This window comes from Condylura cristata, unplaced genomic scaffold, assembly GCF_000260355.1.
Source record: "Condylura cristata isolate star-nosed mole 26May11 unplaced genomic scaffold, ConCri1.0 scaffold00004, whole genome shotgun sequence".
In the NCBI taxonomy this organism is placed as follows: domain Eukaryota; kingdom Metazoa; phylum Chordata; class Mammalia; order Eulipotyphla; family Talpidae; genus Condylura; species Condylura cristata.
The window spans coordinates 16,486,201-16,504,557 of record NW_004567105.1 but is presented as its reverse complement, the minus strand read 5'-3'; the positions used below and the strand labels follow the sequence as shown (position 1 = coordinate 16,504,557).

At 39.0% G+C, this 18,357-nt stretch overlaps 1 protein-coding gene across 1 annotated transcript in view; it reads left to right on the top strand.

The window, feature by feature from the left end:
- The first annotated feature begins 7,991 nt into the window (after positions 1–7,991).
- The window catches only part of MRPL42 (mitochondrial ribosomal protein L42), a 24,398-nt gene continuing 14,032 nt past the window's right edge, over positions 7,992–18,357 (top strand). The window contains exons 1-4 of the mRNA XM_004675812.2: positions 7,992–8,072; positions 9,226–9,321; positions 15,721–15,784; positions 17,766–17,850. Coding sequence (XP_004675869.2) covers positions 9,228–9,321; positions 15,721–15,784; positions 17,766–17,850 — 243 coding nt within the window. The 5' untranslated portion in view covers positions 7,992–8,072; positions 9,226–9,227. The remainder of the gene's footprint in view (positions 8,073–9,225; positions 9,322–15,720; positions 15,785–17,765; positions 17,851–18,357) is intronic.

Genomic DNA, 18,357 nt, shown 5'->3' with positions numbered 1-18,357 from the left:
CCCCCCCGCAGTGCCTTTATCTGCACCACGCCGGCGCTGGTGGGCGACGTAACAGAGGCCTAGTCGCCGACGCAGCCCATTCATTCGTTCCGACGTTCGCTCGTTCAACTTGTCTGCTTTGCGCGCCCCCTGGGCGCTGAGGGCCACGACTTCAGCGGGATGAATACGCTGACTTCGAAGATAGAAACTCAGAAGCAAAACTCCTGACTGTAGGTCTCAAAAAGTTATCCAGAAAAACACTAGCCAGAGAGTTTCCATGTTTAAGTTTCGCTTGAATCGGCCCTTTGACACACCCCTCAGGCAAGGGAAATTCAAGAACTTGGAGCAGGTGGGGGGTGAGGGGTGGGGAAAAGAATGACTTTTGAAAGTCTGAACCTAGTGGTTGAGACACAAAGTTGCTACCTGGAGGAATGACCTAGGAAAGAATTAGTCCAGAATAATCCTTGAAAGAGAAATTACCCACCGCGTTTGGAGCCCTAAAGGAGGATTACAGGACATCCTGATGCTTGGCTGTTACGGGATAGGTGTCTTGTAGGTGCTGTTTTACTTCGTTTTCACATTAATCAAAATTTTTTGCCTCCACGTTACAAATGAGACTTTTTTTGAAGTTATACAGAAGAAAATGTTTTGTCCCCAGGTAGTTCTGCCAAAACACGGACCCCTTAACTGCTAACTACATTGTTTCCTATGGGGTGAAAGAATAAAGTAGTTCCAGGTGTTAGGTGAGTGGGTAAGATTACAAAGAGGTTGACTCCCTTCTAGGAAGTCCAGTGAAAAATCAAAACAATTAATTGCAATCCAGTGTGTTATGCAATGTAACAGAGATTCTTACAATGTGCTTTTGAGCGCAGAGGCATAAATGGTTTAAGGCAGAGAAGGCTTCCCAAAAGATAAGTGTAGTGCTAAAGAACTGAGTAAATCTGCCTGACCTGATAAGGAAGAGCTAACAAGAAAACACACCAGCATGAGAAATAGCGATGAGCTGTAAAAGAAAAAGAAAGTGCATTAAAGAAGTAGAAACTATGACAGCAAGAAATCTGCTGGGCACAATGCTAAGTGAGTACATGGGTTATCAAAATTATAAAGTATATAAGGTAAACTCTTACTCCCAGTCCTTTTTAGATGAGAACCCAAACTTAGAAGTAATAGTGAAAATTTAAAATAACCAGAAATCTGAAATAAGTGGTTGATTACTAGAAAAATCTGAAAAAGTAAATTATATTGGGCAAGGATACTTTCAAAATATTTTAGCTAGGGCCCAAGTGCTTTCACTTTTACAGGAAGGCAGAGCATGACAATTGGTTAGAATACTGGCCAAGTTAGCAAATGTTGCATAACAAACCAGTCAAAATTAGTGCTTAACATAATACATTTATTTAGCTCTTGAATTTGCAGTTTTGACAGGAAGCACATCTCTGCTTCATGCTGTGTCAACCTGAGAAGCTTGACTGAGGCCAGGTCAACTTCAAAGATGGTTCACATGGTTGACAAGTTGGTGCTGTTAGTTCCTCTGCAAGTGGGCCTCCTTGGGGTAGCTTGGGCTTCCTTATTGCATGGTGGTTGTGTTCCAAGAGTGAATGTTCTAGCAAGCAAAAGCTAAATCCCCTCTTTTGACTTAGCCTTGAAAATCAAGTGGTCACTAGTCACAAAAAGCTCACCCAGTTTCAAAGGTTGGAAGCCTAGACTACACTTCTTGGTATGAGAAGGTCAAGAAGAAACTCGCAGAGTATGTATGATTATACTAACTTTGGAAAACACAAACCATTACAGGTATATTAGTCCAAGTATGTTTACAAGTCACCTGAGTTAGAATCATTTACTGTGCTGAGTAAAATAAGCATTCCTAAACCCTTCCCTCAGAAATTCTAACTCTGTAGGTCTCTGAGGGCTGAGAACCTGCATTTAAACACCATAGGCTATTTTGTTGGATCATAAAAGTTTTTTTTATAAAGATTTACCTATTTATGCATAGAGAACTGGGGTACAGGCCACAGATGCAGGGACAGTGAGAGGATTCACCAGAGACAGAGTGGGGAACAGAACAGACAGACAAAGTCCACTGCTGAGAGGAGCAGCAGGTGGGCCAGGAGAGGTCTGCTGCGCCATGTGGGTCACCTCCCTGGCCAGGAATCAAACTCTTGCTGAAGCGGCTGCAGTTAGGGAGCCCAGACCATAAAATTTGAAAAAAAATTTTTTTTGAATAAGAAAAATTATTTGAAAATGTTACTGCATGCCTTTGTTATAGAAGCTTCTTGGGGATCTGGTGTCTAGTTACTCAGAAGGCAAAACTCAGACACAAGGTTGGTGAAAAGATGCCAGGTTTAATCAGGTGCACACAAACATGAGGACATGCATGGCAGATTACCATCCCAAAGACCATCTTCCTAAACTGAGGAAAAGCCAAGAGTTACATAGAGGGGAACCAAGGGAGGGGAGAGGCTATAGGATCTATTGCAAGAGAAGTTCAGAGAAATAGGTAGGTTTTTCCAGCTACGGTATTCACACCCCTTTCTCCTCAGGTTGGCCTTGGCCAGATCTGTCATGAGGCCAGTGGCATACTTTTTACTATGATCATGAGGCTGTGGCTTAAATCTTGTCTTACTTCAGCTCCATCTTGGTTTCAGTTGGATTTTGCCTGGTTTTCTGGTTTTTCTACAAGAAAAGCTAAACAGGACAGAGCAAGGAGGAGCAGGACAAGACAGGAATTTATGATTACCAGGCCTGTCACAATTCCCTCCTTTGTCTCCATCCTATTGTCTTTCTCGACAGGCAGTGGGCAGTGGTTCATCTTCTAGAACTACTTCCAACTGAATGGGACAAGGTTTGGGGACCTAAAAAGGAGCAGAATCTTTCCCTGGCTAACTTGAAGTATGACTGGTCATCATAGAATTTTCACAGGGTTATAATAATCCCATTTTTTAGTTCTTGAATTCCAACTATTTGGAAGTTTTGATGACTCCAATCTTTCAGGGATAAGGAGAAACTAAAAATAGAAGGGTCATAAGTCAAAAGAAGCAAGCATATTAAGATAAGTTTTTCCCCCTTTTTGTCTGCATTCTCAATTCCTAGGCAACCTTGGAGCTCATCTCAAGGTTATTTTTGTCACTCTTCTGTCGGTACAAGTCACAAAGAAAAAGGTAAGTTTTTCCCCCATTTAGCCTGGGTTACACTTTATTTTTGGTTCTTCACTATCAGATGGATAATTAATATCAGGCAGGTTAACAGTGAAGACTTTGGAGCTTCAATTTAGATTTGGAAATTATAACATGCTTGATTTGTTCTTTATTTTCTTCACATTTGGTTATTGTCAAGCTTCAGTGGTATGTATATTAAGTGCTTAGAAGACTATATAGCAGTTACCAAGGGTTATTATTTTTGTAGTCGTCATAGAGCCAGATATAGCTCTCCTTAGGAAAACAAAATTTTAAAAATTTGACAATTTAACTTTTAGCAAAGATTGGTTAACCAGTATGAAATTCTCAGAATAATAACACATTAAATTATACATTTTGTGTCTCTTCTAGTTTTTTTTTTTTTTCATCCTTTCACCCCTTGTGAACAGCTCATCTGGAAAATAAAATCTGAACTCCTGATTCACCTAAGTCCTGTAGAACAGGATATATTCTAGAAGGACATGTTGTTACAGGGCTGAGATGAGGCTTATTCTCAAGTTAGAAAGCTGGTTAAGAATCCTACTTACTCTACCCATAAAATATGGATCCATAAAACTATTATTGTGGATCAGTTCTTTCAGGGTGTGTTATTAGGCAATTGAAGGACAAAAAGGAAGATGTTTTTACTCCATAATCTTGAACTGTATAAATGTTACCTATTCAAAATGTAAAATAAGAATCCAACCTGCTAATTTCAACAGTCTAAGAAGCATTCAGCGTTCTTTAAATACCATCTAAGAATCATGTCATATACTCAAAACTCAGCAAAACATGCTCCTTGATCGTGAATAAAGTATTATAATGACCAGAGATCTCCAATAAGTTGAACAGTGAGTGCAAAGCCCAAGTCAGACCTAATTAATCTCTGGCTCTTCATCAAGCTCTTATTCATGTTTTTGTTTTTCCCAGTCTCTATTCCTTCTGGAACTCAAGCTGCAGTGCTTTTGCACTATGATATATGGAAAGAACAAGCAAAACCATGTTGGAGAAATTAGAGGATGCCTGTTATGTGATAATCTTTCACTTCTCAGAACACTTTAATTGCCTCCTTTTCCTTCTCCACCCCCACGCCTAAATATTTCAGGCTTGCTACTTTGGTCCTATAGCAGCAGATATACAAGTATGATTTATGTTGAGGCCTAGCACATTGTCTTCTATATAAGTGCTTCCAAATATATTTGCCAAGGGAATGAATCAATCAATCACAGACTGAGAATAAACACCTGTTTGTAGATGGACCACCCCATTTCACCCCCTAAGTGAATGCTTCCAGAAAACACAGGATGTTTATATTCATCCCTAAAACTTCTCAACTTGACTTCTTGGAAAGCAATAGAGCTTTTCCACAAAATTATTTTGTGCTTTGCAGAGATAAAATAGCTTAAGTCAGTTTGGAAAATGTGTATCAGTCATCTTTAACAAGGACCTTATTTCAATTCATGAGCAATAGTCATCAAGCAGAAGTATTTGTTTGCAAGTACCCTTATTGTTTCTTAGAGCCTAGGAAAACTGTATCGTGGGTGATCAAGACAGAGGTATCTGTGCAAAGAGGGTTAATGGACACTGACTCAGGGAGGAAATGGGTGGAGGAGGAAGAAAAGGCTGTAAACTGATTTTTAAAAAGAAAGCAAAAACACCTGAAATCTTATTCATGATTTCAACAGAAATAGCTGAGTATGTTCAATCTGTTTACCCATTCAATTCCAGTCATAATTCAGATCTGAGTAGGCTCATCTAGGGTTAAAGGGCTCTCGCTCCAGGTAGAAAACTTTGGGAAAGATGAGGCCCAAGGGAATGAAAGGGTAAGGTTTACTTTGTTTCATGATTTATGCTTTCGAAGGCATTTCTAAATGTTATCGCTCCCCTAAGTGCATACAGCACTCCACTGAGTGATTGTGGCTAGCCCTCATTGACGTGTCACTGTTTCTATGAAGGTAAATGGAGGGGGCATTCATTTCGCTGGACTATGTCCCAGTGGAAACAGGATTCCAGCAGATGATGACTCAGGACATTTGGCCAGACGCCTAGCTGGAACAGGAACTCTGGAAGCCAAGTTCTTCTCCCTACCTTGTGCCAGCCACCCTTACAAGTTCCCAAGAGAATTGTTTGCATTCCATATCCTCCACCCCCAGTCGCTGATGACTCTGCCTGTGATTGCTCACTCAACCTACTCAGCCCTAGGTTTCCCCATTTCATCCCACATGGGCACTCCACCCAGGTCTCTTTTCAGTCCACTCCCATCTTGCTTCTTCCCCAACCATCAGCTATGTGTCTCAAGTCCTGCTGATTTCTCATATGCCTCCCAGTTGTGTCATTTGGTTTCTGTAGACAAGTGTCCACCTGGTTCTAGTACTAGTAGGAATGTTTTGAAATCTTTGTTTTTCTTCTGAGTATGATACTTTACCATCCAGTATACTCTATAGCAAAATTTTCAAAACTCATCTCACCCCCCAGGCCCACTCATGCCCATTCACCACCAACAACTTGTGAGTGCAATTCACATGTCTGTGTCTTTAACAAGTACATCCCCAGGCACCATGGAAGGCCCCAAAGTTTGAGAGTTGCTTTTCCATATTATTTAATGTGTTCAGAAAACTAAACAGGTTCAACAACAAACCTGAGTTACGGGCTTTTTTTTTTTTCCTTTTCATTTCAGTGTTTGATTGTTGTTGTTGACAGCTACATTGTACCCATTTTTCTCTTTCCTTTGTGTCCATACCCAAATCTTTCCTTCTGTTGGTTCTTATTCTCTTTGTTCAGTTTGGGCAAACCCCACTGTGAGGTTTTCAGGATGCCAATAAAAACTTCCTTTTCCCTCCTGGAATGATAACCAACTGAAAAAAATGGAGGCCAAAATGTTGCCTTTATTACTAATAAATATGACTAGATATTAATGATCTAAGTATTTGGAAAGAAGGGCTGCCAAAGGAAGACAAAGTAGAGAAACCAAGGGTGATAAAGCATCAAGATGTGACTGAAAATAACAGCAAGTTGTGAAAATGAAAATGTTGGTTTTAGAGAGTTAGATGTGGGTTGACTAATATCTCTCCAGTTTCGGCTGGTACCATCTTCTGGGAAGTCCTCTCTATGCTCTCCAAAACATTCTATACTTTATGTTCTTTAAAAAGTTCACAATGGCCAGTTATCTATTAGCCTCACCACACGTGTCCCCCTCTAAGGCATGGAGTGCCCTTTGCTGTGTATTCTCAGCACCTACCCCCTCTTTCCTGTCTTCCTGCCTTCATTCATTCTCTGCCTACTAGGGGCCAGATGCCCCCTAGGAACATGAGAAAGGTAGAATGTCTGATCTTGAACTTACTTTCTAATAGGGGAAATATTTAAACAAATGTATATAATTTGATGTGATAGATCCTGTAGGTGTAGAAGATACCAAGAAGAGCATAAGATACAGGAAAGGCTTCATGTAGTTTTTCAATTTGGTGATTGCCTTCTACACATCAAGAATCATACAAGATTCTGCTAGTAAAAACTGATGCAAAATTAGACATGGAATCATCCTTATGGAGAGCGGATAGAAACATTAATAAACTTATTGTAAATGAAGAATGTTATTTTAGTCAGGGTTCCTGGTTGCAGGAACAGAAACTGACGTTAATGTAAACAGAAAAGGATGCTATCATTCAGGCAGGGTTGGGGATTGTTCATCTGATCACAGGAAAGTCTGCCCACCAGGCTCCAAACACAGAAGGATGCTATCATTCAGGAGCTGGGCAGGAAGGGTTTTCTACTGGACCTACTGTCTTGGATGTCTGTAGCTATCTAATTATTCCATTCAATACTGAAGGCCTGTAATCAAATCAAGCACAGTTCCAGAGATTGAGTTTGTGTAAGGTATGTAGTATGGTCAATACTTGTTGCTGCCTGCGCAGAGCTTGTCTCAGTGTAAAAAACAACAAAAACACACTTAAACATTAACGAAGAAAACAAATGAAAATATAATGTCGTGTTATAATAGAACATGTTATAAAGAAAAACAAAGAATGGCATTGAGAGGCTATTTTAATGATGTAGTCCTCTCTGAGATATTTTAGCAAGACCTGTAAAAAGTGAGGCAGTGTTCACAACAGGTGAGAGAAAAAAGTATTGATGGCAACTACAAGAGAGTGCCATTAGTGGCCAGGGATCTTTTCTTTCCCATGCAAGGTAAGGCTCTGATTTTGCATACTGTCCCCCCCTCCCTTTTTTGGGGAAGATTTATTTATGCTTACAGAACTGGGGTACAGGCCAGAGATGTGGTGGGTGAGAGGATTCGCTAGAGACAGAGTGGGGAGCAGAGCAGGCAGATCTATTGAAACACACTGTGAGGGGTAGCAGCAGGCTGGTCAGGAGAGGTCTGCTGAACCATGCAGGTCAGCTCCCTGGCTGGGGATCGAACTCATGCTGCAGTGGCCTCTGAGAGCTTCATAGTGCAGTGCTTTAACCCGTAGCGTCCTTCTATAATGAGTATCAACAAAGCCCTGGGAACATAGCGCCCGACTCGCCAGCTGGAGGAGATCCCCACTTAGCCATTTCTAACATCAAACTCACACCACACCCTTCAGTGCTTCTCTGAAACGCCTCTTCTCTAAGAAAACTTTATTCATCCTCGAGTTCTTCCATTTTTTAGTATAAAATAAAATGTATTTACTACTTTCCACGGTTGAGCGCGCAGGGCGGTGATTTACGTTATGCAGGAACGCAGTAAAGTTCCAGCAGCATGCAGAAACTAAACGCCGGAGCGCTGAGACAGCACCATCACCGTCGCGATGCACCCTGGGCTTTTTCCCGAGGAGACTACATCTCCCAGGGTGCCTCGCGGGCCCGGAAGGCGCTTGGAGCGGCGTTTCAGAGCCCCCGGATTGAGGCAAGATGGTGACTCGGCGGTGACCAGCTGTCAAGGTAACCGTTCCCCTTCACCTCCGGCCCACGAGTCCTTAGAAGCTGAGGTGGCGCTCAGGTGTTAAGGTTATATATTTGTGCTTCGCGGCTGGAGAAATCCCCTGGTGCACTCGACTCCGTCCGTCCAACAGAAGAGCGGGCTTCTAGCCTCGTGCTCCCGCAACTCGGTAGCGTTTTTAGCGGAGCTTGTGGCTAGGAGACCGCTGCTGGTGGAAGTCTTTCAGATGTCCCCATGGTTATTAGATGGTGCTCCTGGTAGCGGATTACTCAGCCTCAGGCCCTCCGAAACTCGTCACAGCTTTTGCTTCAAGGTTGAATTCCAGGCTGAGGGACTTAAGCCTCTGAAACTTCTCTCCCAGGAATGAATAATATTTTGTCCTTGAGCTAGTGTCGGAAGACCTGGGTTTGTTTGCCACCCTTGCTGTCTGTTACGCCGCGATATAGTGGACAAGTAAATCGTTCGCTGTCATACAGCGTTAGAGTGGACAAGTAAATCATTTTGTAAGTGACTGACTCTAAAGTTTCATTGGGAAGCAAGTCATTTGAATTTTGTACTTTCCTTTCATCATGAATCAAAGATACCTCACATGATTAATATGAAAGTAAAATGAAGTGGTAGTGAAAGCCCCTTGGAAAGTTAAAAACCTAAACACTATAAGATGCTAAAATTTTATTTGGGACTTGAGTTTGTTTGTATGTATTTCTCTAAAGTTTGTATTTAATAGGCTAAAAGTACACCCTGTTTAATTCTCATTTAATTAGAAACAGTGTACTTCAAGTGATGTAGTAAGATTTGTTTGCTTTCTGGGGGCTTGTACACAGACACATTAACATGGACAGTAATTCCGGGTACTGTGTGTGTGCCTGACTGTTTCTAAGGGTAGTTACATATTTACTGTTGAATACTCTCTGGGTGCAAAGAACTGCACTAGGCATTGAGAAGTTTGTATTTAAGAAAATGGTAAGGAATTTGGTGATAATCTTGTATGTTTCCCATGGGGCATCTTTGTTCTGTATTGCATGGGGAAAGTTGTTTAAAAGTCTGCTGTGACTGCAGTTTTAGGTAGTAATTCCTATCTCATTCTTTTCGTATTCAATATATTGTGTCATTTTAACTTCCCAGAGGTAACACGTTTCTTTATCTTTTAAGCAGGGATGAAAATAGGTTCTCCATTCACTATGGCACTAACAGCAGTAAAATGGGCCATATCAAACAGAACTGTCTTGAAAAATTTATTTCCAATTCAAAGTAAGTGGGAGTTTTTTTTTTTAATGTTTTTGAGTTTTAATATTTTCAAATATTATAGAAATACATGTCCGTTGCAGAAAATTTAGTGTTTGGTTATTGTATGTGCTTGTTACTAGCAAGAATGTCTGCAGTTATGGAAAGGGGAGACACCCTCACTCATATCAAGAAAATAACTAAATTATGGTGCATCTTTACTATTACTTTCACAGCTATTACCAACATGCAAAGATCTCTACATTGAAGGGGGTAAAAAGTATGTCACTCAGTATCTAATATAACATTCCATCTGTACCTTTAAAAGTTGATCTTGTGTGTGTGTATGTATTTATATGTATAAATATAGAACAGAAGCATGGATCAAACAGGTTATTGGTGTAAACCAAGTGAGATTTAGCTAAGGGCAGCCATGCAATGATGAACTTTATCTTGTTTTGAGTCATGTTTATTTTTTTTTAAAGATTTATTTATTTATGCATACAGAACTGGGCCACAGGACAGAGGTGAGTGGGGGGTAAGAGGATTCACCAGAAACAGAGTGGGGAGCAGAACAGACAGATTAGCGAAGTGCCAAAGTACTCTGCTGAGGGGAGCAGTGGGCAAGACAGGAGAGGTCTGCCACGCCCTGTGGGTCACTCCTCTGGCTTGGGATAGAACTCCAGCTCCAGTGTCTGCGATAGCTTCATAGTGCTGTGCTTTAACCCGTTGTGCCACCAGGGAAGGCCCCATGTTTACTATATTTTCACATAGTACATTATGTTTTTAGAAGTTTTTAAAATAAGCAACTAAAGGTAAATTTACAATTTCCGTTTAAAAGAATAATCATTGTTAATATTTTGGCATATTCCTATGTACCTAGCTAGCCATTTTCTTTTCTTTTCTTTTTTTTTTTTTTAAGATGTATTTATTTATGCATACACTGGGGTCCAGGCCAGAGGTACATGGGCGGTGAGAGGATTCACCAGAGACAGAGTAGGGAGCAGAACAGGCAGGCTGACAAAATACACTGCTGAGGAGAGCAGTGGGTGAAGCAGGAGAGGTCTGCTGTACCATGTGGGTCAGCTCCCTGCCAGTGATCAAACTCATACTGAAGTGGCTGCAGCTTGCTTGCAGGGCTGCGTCCTAACTTGTTGCGCCACCAGGGAGGGCCCTAGCTAGCCATTTTCAAAAATATATAATTCAGCCTTTCTTTCCTAAATTAATGTATACAGTCTAATACTGTTTTTCAAGGCTTATTAAATCATGTTTGATAGTTAAAATGTCAACCCATGTAAGAAAACAGACTTAAAATCTTACTCCCCGCCAACCTTACTTTCATTTGCCTTTTCCTTGGTGAATTCTGTTCTGTTTCTCAGGCTATAGTAATTTTGCTTTTTCATACTTAGCTTTGTCAGCCAACTTTCTTACATATTTCCACTTGTGGCCTTAATCTCTTCCTTCATGTGTTCTATTTATCCACTTGTAATTGATTTGCTTAAGGGGGAAAATGTTGTTTGAAGACTAAAGTAAAGAATATAAGAAGTATTTTCTAAGAGAAGAGACCTTAGATATAAACAAGAAAATCAGAGTGAAGATAAACTGTTGTCAGTTTTGATTATTTAAGAGCATTTTTGTTGAGACTTGGGAGAAAGACCCTGTTGTTTAGCTTCCCCGTTGCCTTGGCAGGAACCCAGTCCTAAGACTGATGGGAAATCAGACTCAATCAGCATTTACCTAGTCTCATCCTGAGGCAACAAATAGTTCTCTCTCAAGTTAATTTGAAAATCTGTTATTCTATCCCTGGATAAATAAAAATTCCCTATACTTTACCTACTTGAGATGGGAAATTTTACAGTGTCTTATTTTGGTTTCTTTAGTGATTCCCTTGTAGGAGAGATGACAACTGTTTATTGAACTGATCTGAATGGGTTAGAGTTTTCAAAATATCTGGTTAACTAAGAATTAATTTAGATTATCCCAGAAAATTATTCTATTATCACATGATCACTTAATATTCCTAACTACCTAACTTCTTGCATCCTGACATCTCTTAATTCTTTTATTACTCATTGAAGGCAAAGCATTATTATTGTAATTTTTTTAAAGATTTATTTATTTATGCATACAGAACTGGGGTACAGGCCAGAGGTGTAGGGGTGGTGAGAGGATTCACCAGAGACAGAGTGTGGAGCAGATCAGGACTGACCGCAGTAAACTGTTGAGGGGAGTAGTGGGCGGGTCAGGAGAGGTCTGCGGAGCCATATGGATCACCTCCAGGATGGGAATTGAACTCATGCTGAAGTAGCTTTAGCTTCTTAGTGCTGTGCTTTAACCCACTGTGCTAGCAGGGAGGGCCCTATTATTGCTATTTTTAATGAAAAAGGAGGACATAAAGATTAGAGGCAAATAAAACCATGATTAAGTGAGAAAGTTAAATGAACAAAGATAAAAAGACCTACATTCCAGAAGAGGTATTTAAAACTTACTATATAATCAGCTTAGCATTATGGAACATTGTGGTTTTTAAGAATATTAAATCATTTGATGTTTATAACATCGATTAATACATACAGTAGTTTCTGTGATATTTTTTGACAGCATTTTACCCACAGTAGAACTTCTTTCAAAATTAGTGAGTCCTCTTAAACCCTGCTGCTGCTGCTATATCAAGTAAGGTTATAAAATATTTTAAATCTTTTCTTGCAGTTTCAGCAGTGTTCATAGCGTCCTCACTGGTAGATTCCATTTCAAGAAATGACTTTCTTTGCTCATCCATAGGAAACAACTCCTTTCCAGAGATTTATCATGAACTTACAGCAATTCATTCACATTTTCATGTTCTACTTCTAATATTGTTCTCTTGCTGTTTCTGCTACCTCTGAATTATTTCCTCTACTTAAGTTTTGAACCCCTAGAAATCACCCATGACTTGGAATCAGCTTTTTCCAACCTTGTATTAATTGTTATTTTGACTCCATGAATCTTTTTTTTTAAAGATTTGTTTATTTGTAACTGGGGTACAGGCCAGAGTTCAGGGGTGGCGAGAGGATTCACCAGAGACAGAGTGGGAGCAGAACACACAGATCAAGGAAGTACACTGCTGAGGGGAGCAGCGGGCGGGTCAGGAGAGGTCTGCCATGCCATGTGCTCACCTCTGGGGCAGGTGGGGATCGAACTCCTGCGAAAGTGGCTTTGGCTTATTAGTGCAGTGCTTTAACCCCTGCGCTGCCAGGGAGGGCCCCATGTGAGATTTTAATGGAATCTAGCATGGTAACTCCTTTCCAGAAGATTTTTAATTGATTTTGCCCAGATCCATCAGGGGAACCTCTATTTATGATGGCAATAACCATTCAAATAGTGTTTCTTAAATAGTAAGACTTGAAAGTGGAAATTTATTCCTTGATCCATGGGGCTGCAGATTGGATGTTATATTAGCAGGCATGAAAACAACTTTAACCTACTTATACATCTCCATGAGAACTCCTGTATGACCAAGTGCGTTGTCCAGAAGCAGCAGTATTTTAAAAGGAATTTCTTTTCTGTATAGTTGGTTCTAACAGTGGGCTTTAAATATTCAGGAAACCATGCTGTAAACAGATGAACTGTTATTCAGACTTTATTCCTTGTATTGCACATAGATAAAGTAGATTTAGCATAATTCTTGATGGGTCTAGGATTTTTTAATATAAATGGGCATTAATTTCAACTGAAAGCTATGTCAATCCTAATAAGAGAGTCTGCCTGTACTTTGAAGCCAGTCATTGACTTTTCTCTAATTATGACAGTTTTAGATGGCATCTTTTTCAAATATAAGGCTCTTTTGTCTGCATTGAAAATCTGTTAGCCATCTTCATCTTTTGAATAACTCACTGCAGCTTCAACATCAGCCTTATCTGCTTCATCTTGCACTTTTATGTGATGGAGATTACTTCTTTCCTTAAACCTCAAGCAACTTCCTCACTTTTCTCAGCTTTTATTTTTATTTTTATTTTTTAAAAAGATTTATTTATACATGCAGAACTGGGGTACAGGCCAGAAGTGCAGAGGCGGTGATAGGATATACCATAGCAAGAGTGGGGAGCAGAACAGGCAGATTGATGAAGTACACATCAAGACAGGAGAGGTTTGCTGTGCCATGTGGGTCAGCACCCTGGCGGGGGATGGAACGTGTGCTGAGGCTGCTGTGACTAAGTAGTACTGTACTTTTTTTTTTTATTACAAAAGTTTATTTTTACATCATTTTGTACATTTTTTTCCCATCTCAATTGTAATCCCCACGGGTTTCCCATCACCAAGTCACCCATGTGCCATCACCATAATCCCGTGCATTTCCCTCCCCCCACCCTGTTTTTGATTCCATTCCCCACTCCACCCCCACAAAATGTCTCTGGTATATGGTTGTTCATTATTTTTGTTATTTTCCACCTGGTTCATTATACTCCTGCTATGAGTGAAACCATCCGGTATTTTTCTTTCTCTTTCTGGCTTATCTCACTAAGCATGATCTTTCCCAGCTCCATCCAAGTTGCTGCAAAAGACATGTGTTTCTCTTTTTCGGTCGCTGAGTAATATTCCATTGTATATATGTACCACATCTTTTTTATCCAGTTATAGTAGTGCTGTACTTTTAACCTGTTGTACCATCAGGGAGGCCCACTCAATCTTTATAGAATTGAAGAGAGTTAAAACCTCACTCTGGATTAGGCTTTGGCTTAACGTACTGTTCAGGTTGGTTTGATCTTCAGTAACCGTTTCTCCATAACAGCAATACAACTTTTGGTTTATCATTTATACGTTCACTGTAGTAGCATTTTTAATTTCTTTCAGGATTTTCCCCTTTTTATTCTTTGTTTTTTATATTTCTATTCTTAAGAACATTTAAAACATGGTTAGCTGTTTGGTCTAGGTCTAACTTTTTACCTATTTGAGCTCTTGATATGTCTTCCTGAGTAAGCTTAATCAACTTTTGATTTAAATTGAGAGATTCCTTTCAATTAAATACTTGGAAACCATTGTCAGATTATTCATTGTCCTAATTTCAATACTGTTTTGTTTTGGGAAAATAGAAGCCTGGGCAAAGGGAAAGGGAAACAAGAGAATGACTGGTCAGAACACACATAACATTTATCCATTAAATTTGGCGTCACAGTCCTCCCTGATGGTATAGGGGTTAAGTATTAGCACTGTGAAGCTAACAGCAGTCACTGCAGCTTGAGTTTGAGCCCTGGCCAGGGAGCTAACCCACGTGGGGCCGTAGACTCTCCCTGGCTCCCCCCTGCTCCCCTCAGCAGTATATTTTAGTCAGTCTGTCTAATCTGCTCCTACTCTCTCTCTGGTGAAACCTCTCACCCCCACACCCTGCCGCTGGCCTACACGCCAGCTCTTGTATGCATAAATAATAATAAATCTTTTTAAAAATAATAAATTTCCTGTCTTATATGGCCTTCATAACAGATATTAATAAAATGAAATAGTTAGAAATATCATGAGAATTGCCAAAATGTGACAGAGATGAAGAAGCATATACTGTTGGGAAAAATGGCACGTATAAACTTGCTTGGGGTAGAATTATCATGAACACAGTTTGTAAAATACACAGTATCTGTGAAGTGCAACTTAAAAAAAGAAGAAGAAAAATAAAGTGTGGGTCTTCTGAGGTGAAAGTCTCAGAGCTACTGCCAACTGCTTTTGCATGAGTTTGATACCACTGCAAGGGAACTAACTCATGTGGCAAAGCAGATTTCTTGTCTCATCCAATGCTCCCCTCAGCCTTTCCTGTTCCCCACTCTATCTCATGAACCCTCTCACCCCCTGCACTCTGGCCTACACCCCAGTTCTTGTATGCATAAACAAATTCAAATGAACCTTTATTTTTATTTTCTTTAAAGATTTATTTATGCATACAGAACTGGAGCATAGGGGTGGTGAGAGGATTCACCAGAGACAGAGTGAGGAGCAGACCAGGCAAATTGACGAAGTACACTGCTGAGGGGAGCAGTGGGTGAGACAGAAAAGGCCTGCTGTGCCATGTGGGTCACCCCCCAGCCAGGGATCAAACTCGTGCTGAAATGGCTTTGGCTAGCTTCATAGTGCTGCACTTCATCAACCCATTGCACCACCAGGGACAGCCTAAAATAAACCTTTTTTTAAAAATGATGTGCAATAAAATGTATTTGGAATCTCTGATACTTTGCATATCTAGAATTTTTCTCTTATGAAAATGTCAGCTATCTTTTAAATATTAATTATGTAGAAATTAACATTTTGAAGGCAGTTGGGTAATCTTTTTTTTTATTAATAGGCTATAGGGAACACAGTAATGAAGAAGCTATAAATGTTACTTGTATGAGTGAAACTAGCTTTACATTTTTGTGACAACATATACTTAAATTAACTAAATCTTTCTCCTTGGGGTTTTTGCAGATGGAGCTTTATATTGTGTTCGTCATAAGTCTACATATTCTTCTCTTCCAGATGACTATAATTGGTATGTATTAAAATTTGGCTGAAGAAAGTAAGTTTGTTAGTTGTATCTGAAATGTTTTATTTTTTGTTTTCTACTTTTTCTGATTATTCTTAATTTTATTTTAAAGAATTATTTCACTGATATTATTTACCCAGTTCTGGTCTTATAAATGTTTTAAATAAAAATTGTGACCATGTTTCAGTGAATACTTTAATTGTTGTAAGACGTGTGCTAATAGAAATGCTGTTTTCTATCCAAAGTTTTCTTTAGTTTTTTGGGAAAAGGTATACGTTTTTATAGTTTTTTTCCTTGAGATTCATATCTGTTGTTTACATATTTACTTATTTATATTTTGCTTGATGTTGATTAATCCCAAATTTAAAATGTTTAAATTAGCCACAATTTGATACATGTTAGAGTCTAGTCCCTTTATTAAGAACAGCATGTGGATATTATGTTCTCTTTTCCTCTATAGCAGAGTCTGTTAGCAGACACTGCAGTGTAATTTCTTAAGCTACATTGTTTTTATTGCAAATTTTAGGAAATAATATTTTTTCCCCTCGGGTTACTAGTTTTAATTTTACTTTAATTTGATAAGAACTAAGGAAGTGATAAAACTAGATGAGATTAATAGATAATACTTGTGAACCTGAAAAGGCTGTGTCTTATAACTGTTTTTGCATTATATAAAATGCAATTCTTCATCAAAAATCATTTGATAAAGTAAGTGCTCATGATAACCATGTTATGGTAGCCAACCTTAAAATCATGGTGGAACAACCTAAACCCTTATCCATTATTGATAAAATACACTGTGTAATTTAATTAATGGTCTGATTCAAATGTGATTGGTGTTAAAATCCTGGAAAGTTAAGTTTTTGGACATTTAGAGAAAATATACATTTAATAAAATCTGAAAGTCTTGCTTCTTAGAATGTACGTGGATCTAAGAACAATAGTAGTTGACAGAGTCTTTGAAAAACAGTCTTAGTTGGTATATATCTAAAGGAATGTGATCCAGCTGGAGTACTCTTGGAGAAAAGTATTTAGAAGAGTATTGCCCAAATGTGTTCTTCTGAGGATTATTAATGGGGGGGGGGAGTAATTTCTAAGTATATTTGACCACAGAACCCTTTTTATAGGAGGCTTATAGTTGTATAGTACTGCCAAAGGTACTTCAGAAATTCTGATCTAGAAAATGTACTCAGCCACAATCTTCATGATTAGAAATTCAAGTGATCCTTAACCTGGAAGATTATGTACTTTGATCTTGAACTTTAAATAACTTTTCGATCAAGCAATGCCCTCCTCATAACTTTTGAAGGTAGTTTTTAGATAAGGGAAAGAAGTTCTAATCATAGTGGTAAGCAAGCAAAGGTCTCTTCCAAATATTTGGGTAGTCTAAAAACAATTTATGGGCCTCTTGGTGCCACAAGGGTTAAAGACCCAGTACTATCAAGCTGTGGACAGCCACTGCAGAATGAATTTGATCCCCAGCCTGGGAGCTAATGCATATCATCACATGGTGCAGCAGACCTCTCCTGTCTCTTCTGCTGAGGTCAGCAGTGTATTTCAGTAGATCTCCCTGTTCTGCTCCCCACTCTGTCTCTGGTGAATCCTCAACACTTCCCCACCAGTACACACACACACACACACATGCGCGCACACACACACATGCACACACACGCACACCCCTCTGGCCTACACCCTAGTTCTTATAGGCATAAATAAATAAATCTTTAAAAAAAATAAAAACAAGTAATTTGAAGAATAATTTAGATAAAATAGTGGATAGTGCAATAGGGTTTTTTTTTGTGGTGGTTAGACTGACATTTTTTTTTTTTTGTGGAGTGGTCTGAGATATATAGAAGTACCAGTCCAATGAGGTAGCATATATTCTCCAGGGATTCATAATTAATTAATCTTAGCTCTAAGAATAATTATTTTGCCTTGGATATAACTGTTTCTAAAGGTTTTTTCTTTTCTTTCCTTTTTAATGTAGCAAAGTAGAACTTGCTTTGACATCTGACAACAGGACCATAGTATGCTACCACCCATCTGTGGATATTCCATATGAACACACAAAAGTATGTATGAGGAAATCTTATAATGTTGTTAGACATATTTCTGCTTCCTTACCATTTTCAAAGAGAGGTTTGTTTGGTTTTCTTTTTTTTACTTTAGATCTTATTTTGACTTTTAAATTTTACTGTTTTGATTTTTTTTTAAATTTCTTTTCTATTGTTTTTCTTTGAGGACTTTTATCAGCATACAAAATGAACCATTTAAGCACAATTACAGTGTCAATTTCCTGTTCTAAAATTGAGTAACTTTCTGGTTATGAATCAAACACACCTAATATAAAATATATTGTCCCAGACTGCCTTGTATTATAACCTGATAAACTATGAAAAACTTGTACTTAAGGTGTTGTTTTATAACTTTTATATTATATTAGTTCTGATAATCTTTAAACCTTTGGTAAGTTTTTCTTTTTCTTTTTTTTTAGGTCAGTTTTTTTTTTTTTTTTTAAGATTTATTTGTACATACAGAACTGGGGTACAGGCCAGAGGCTCAGGGGCAGTGAGAGGCTT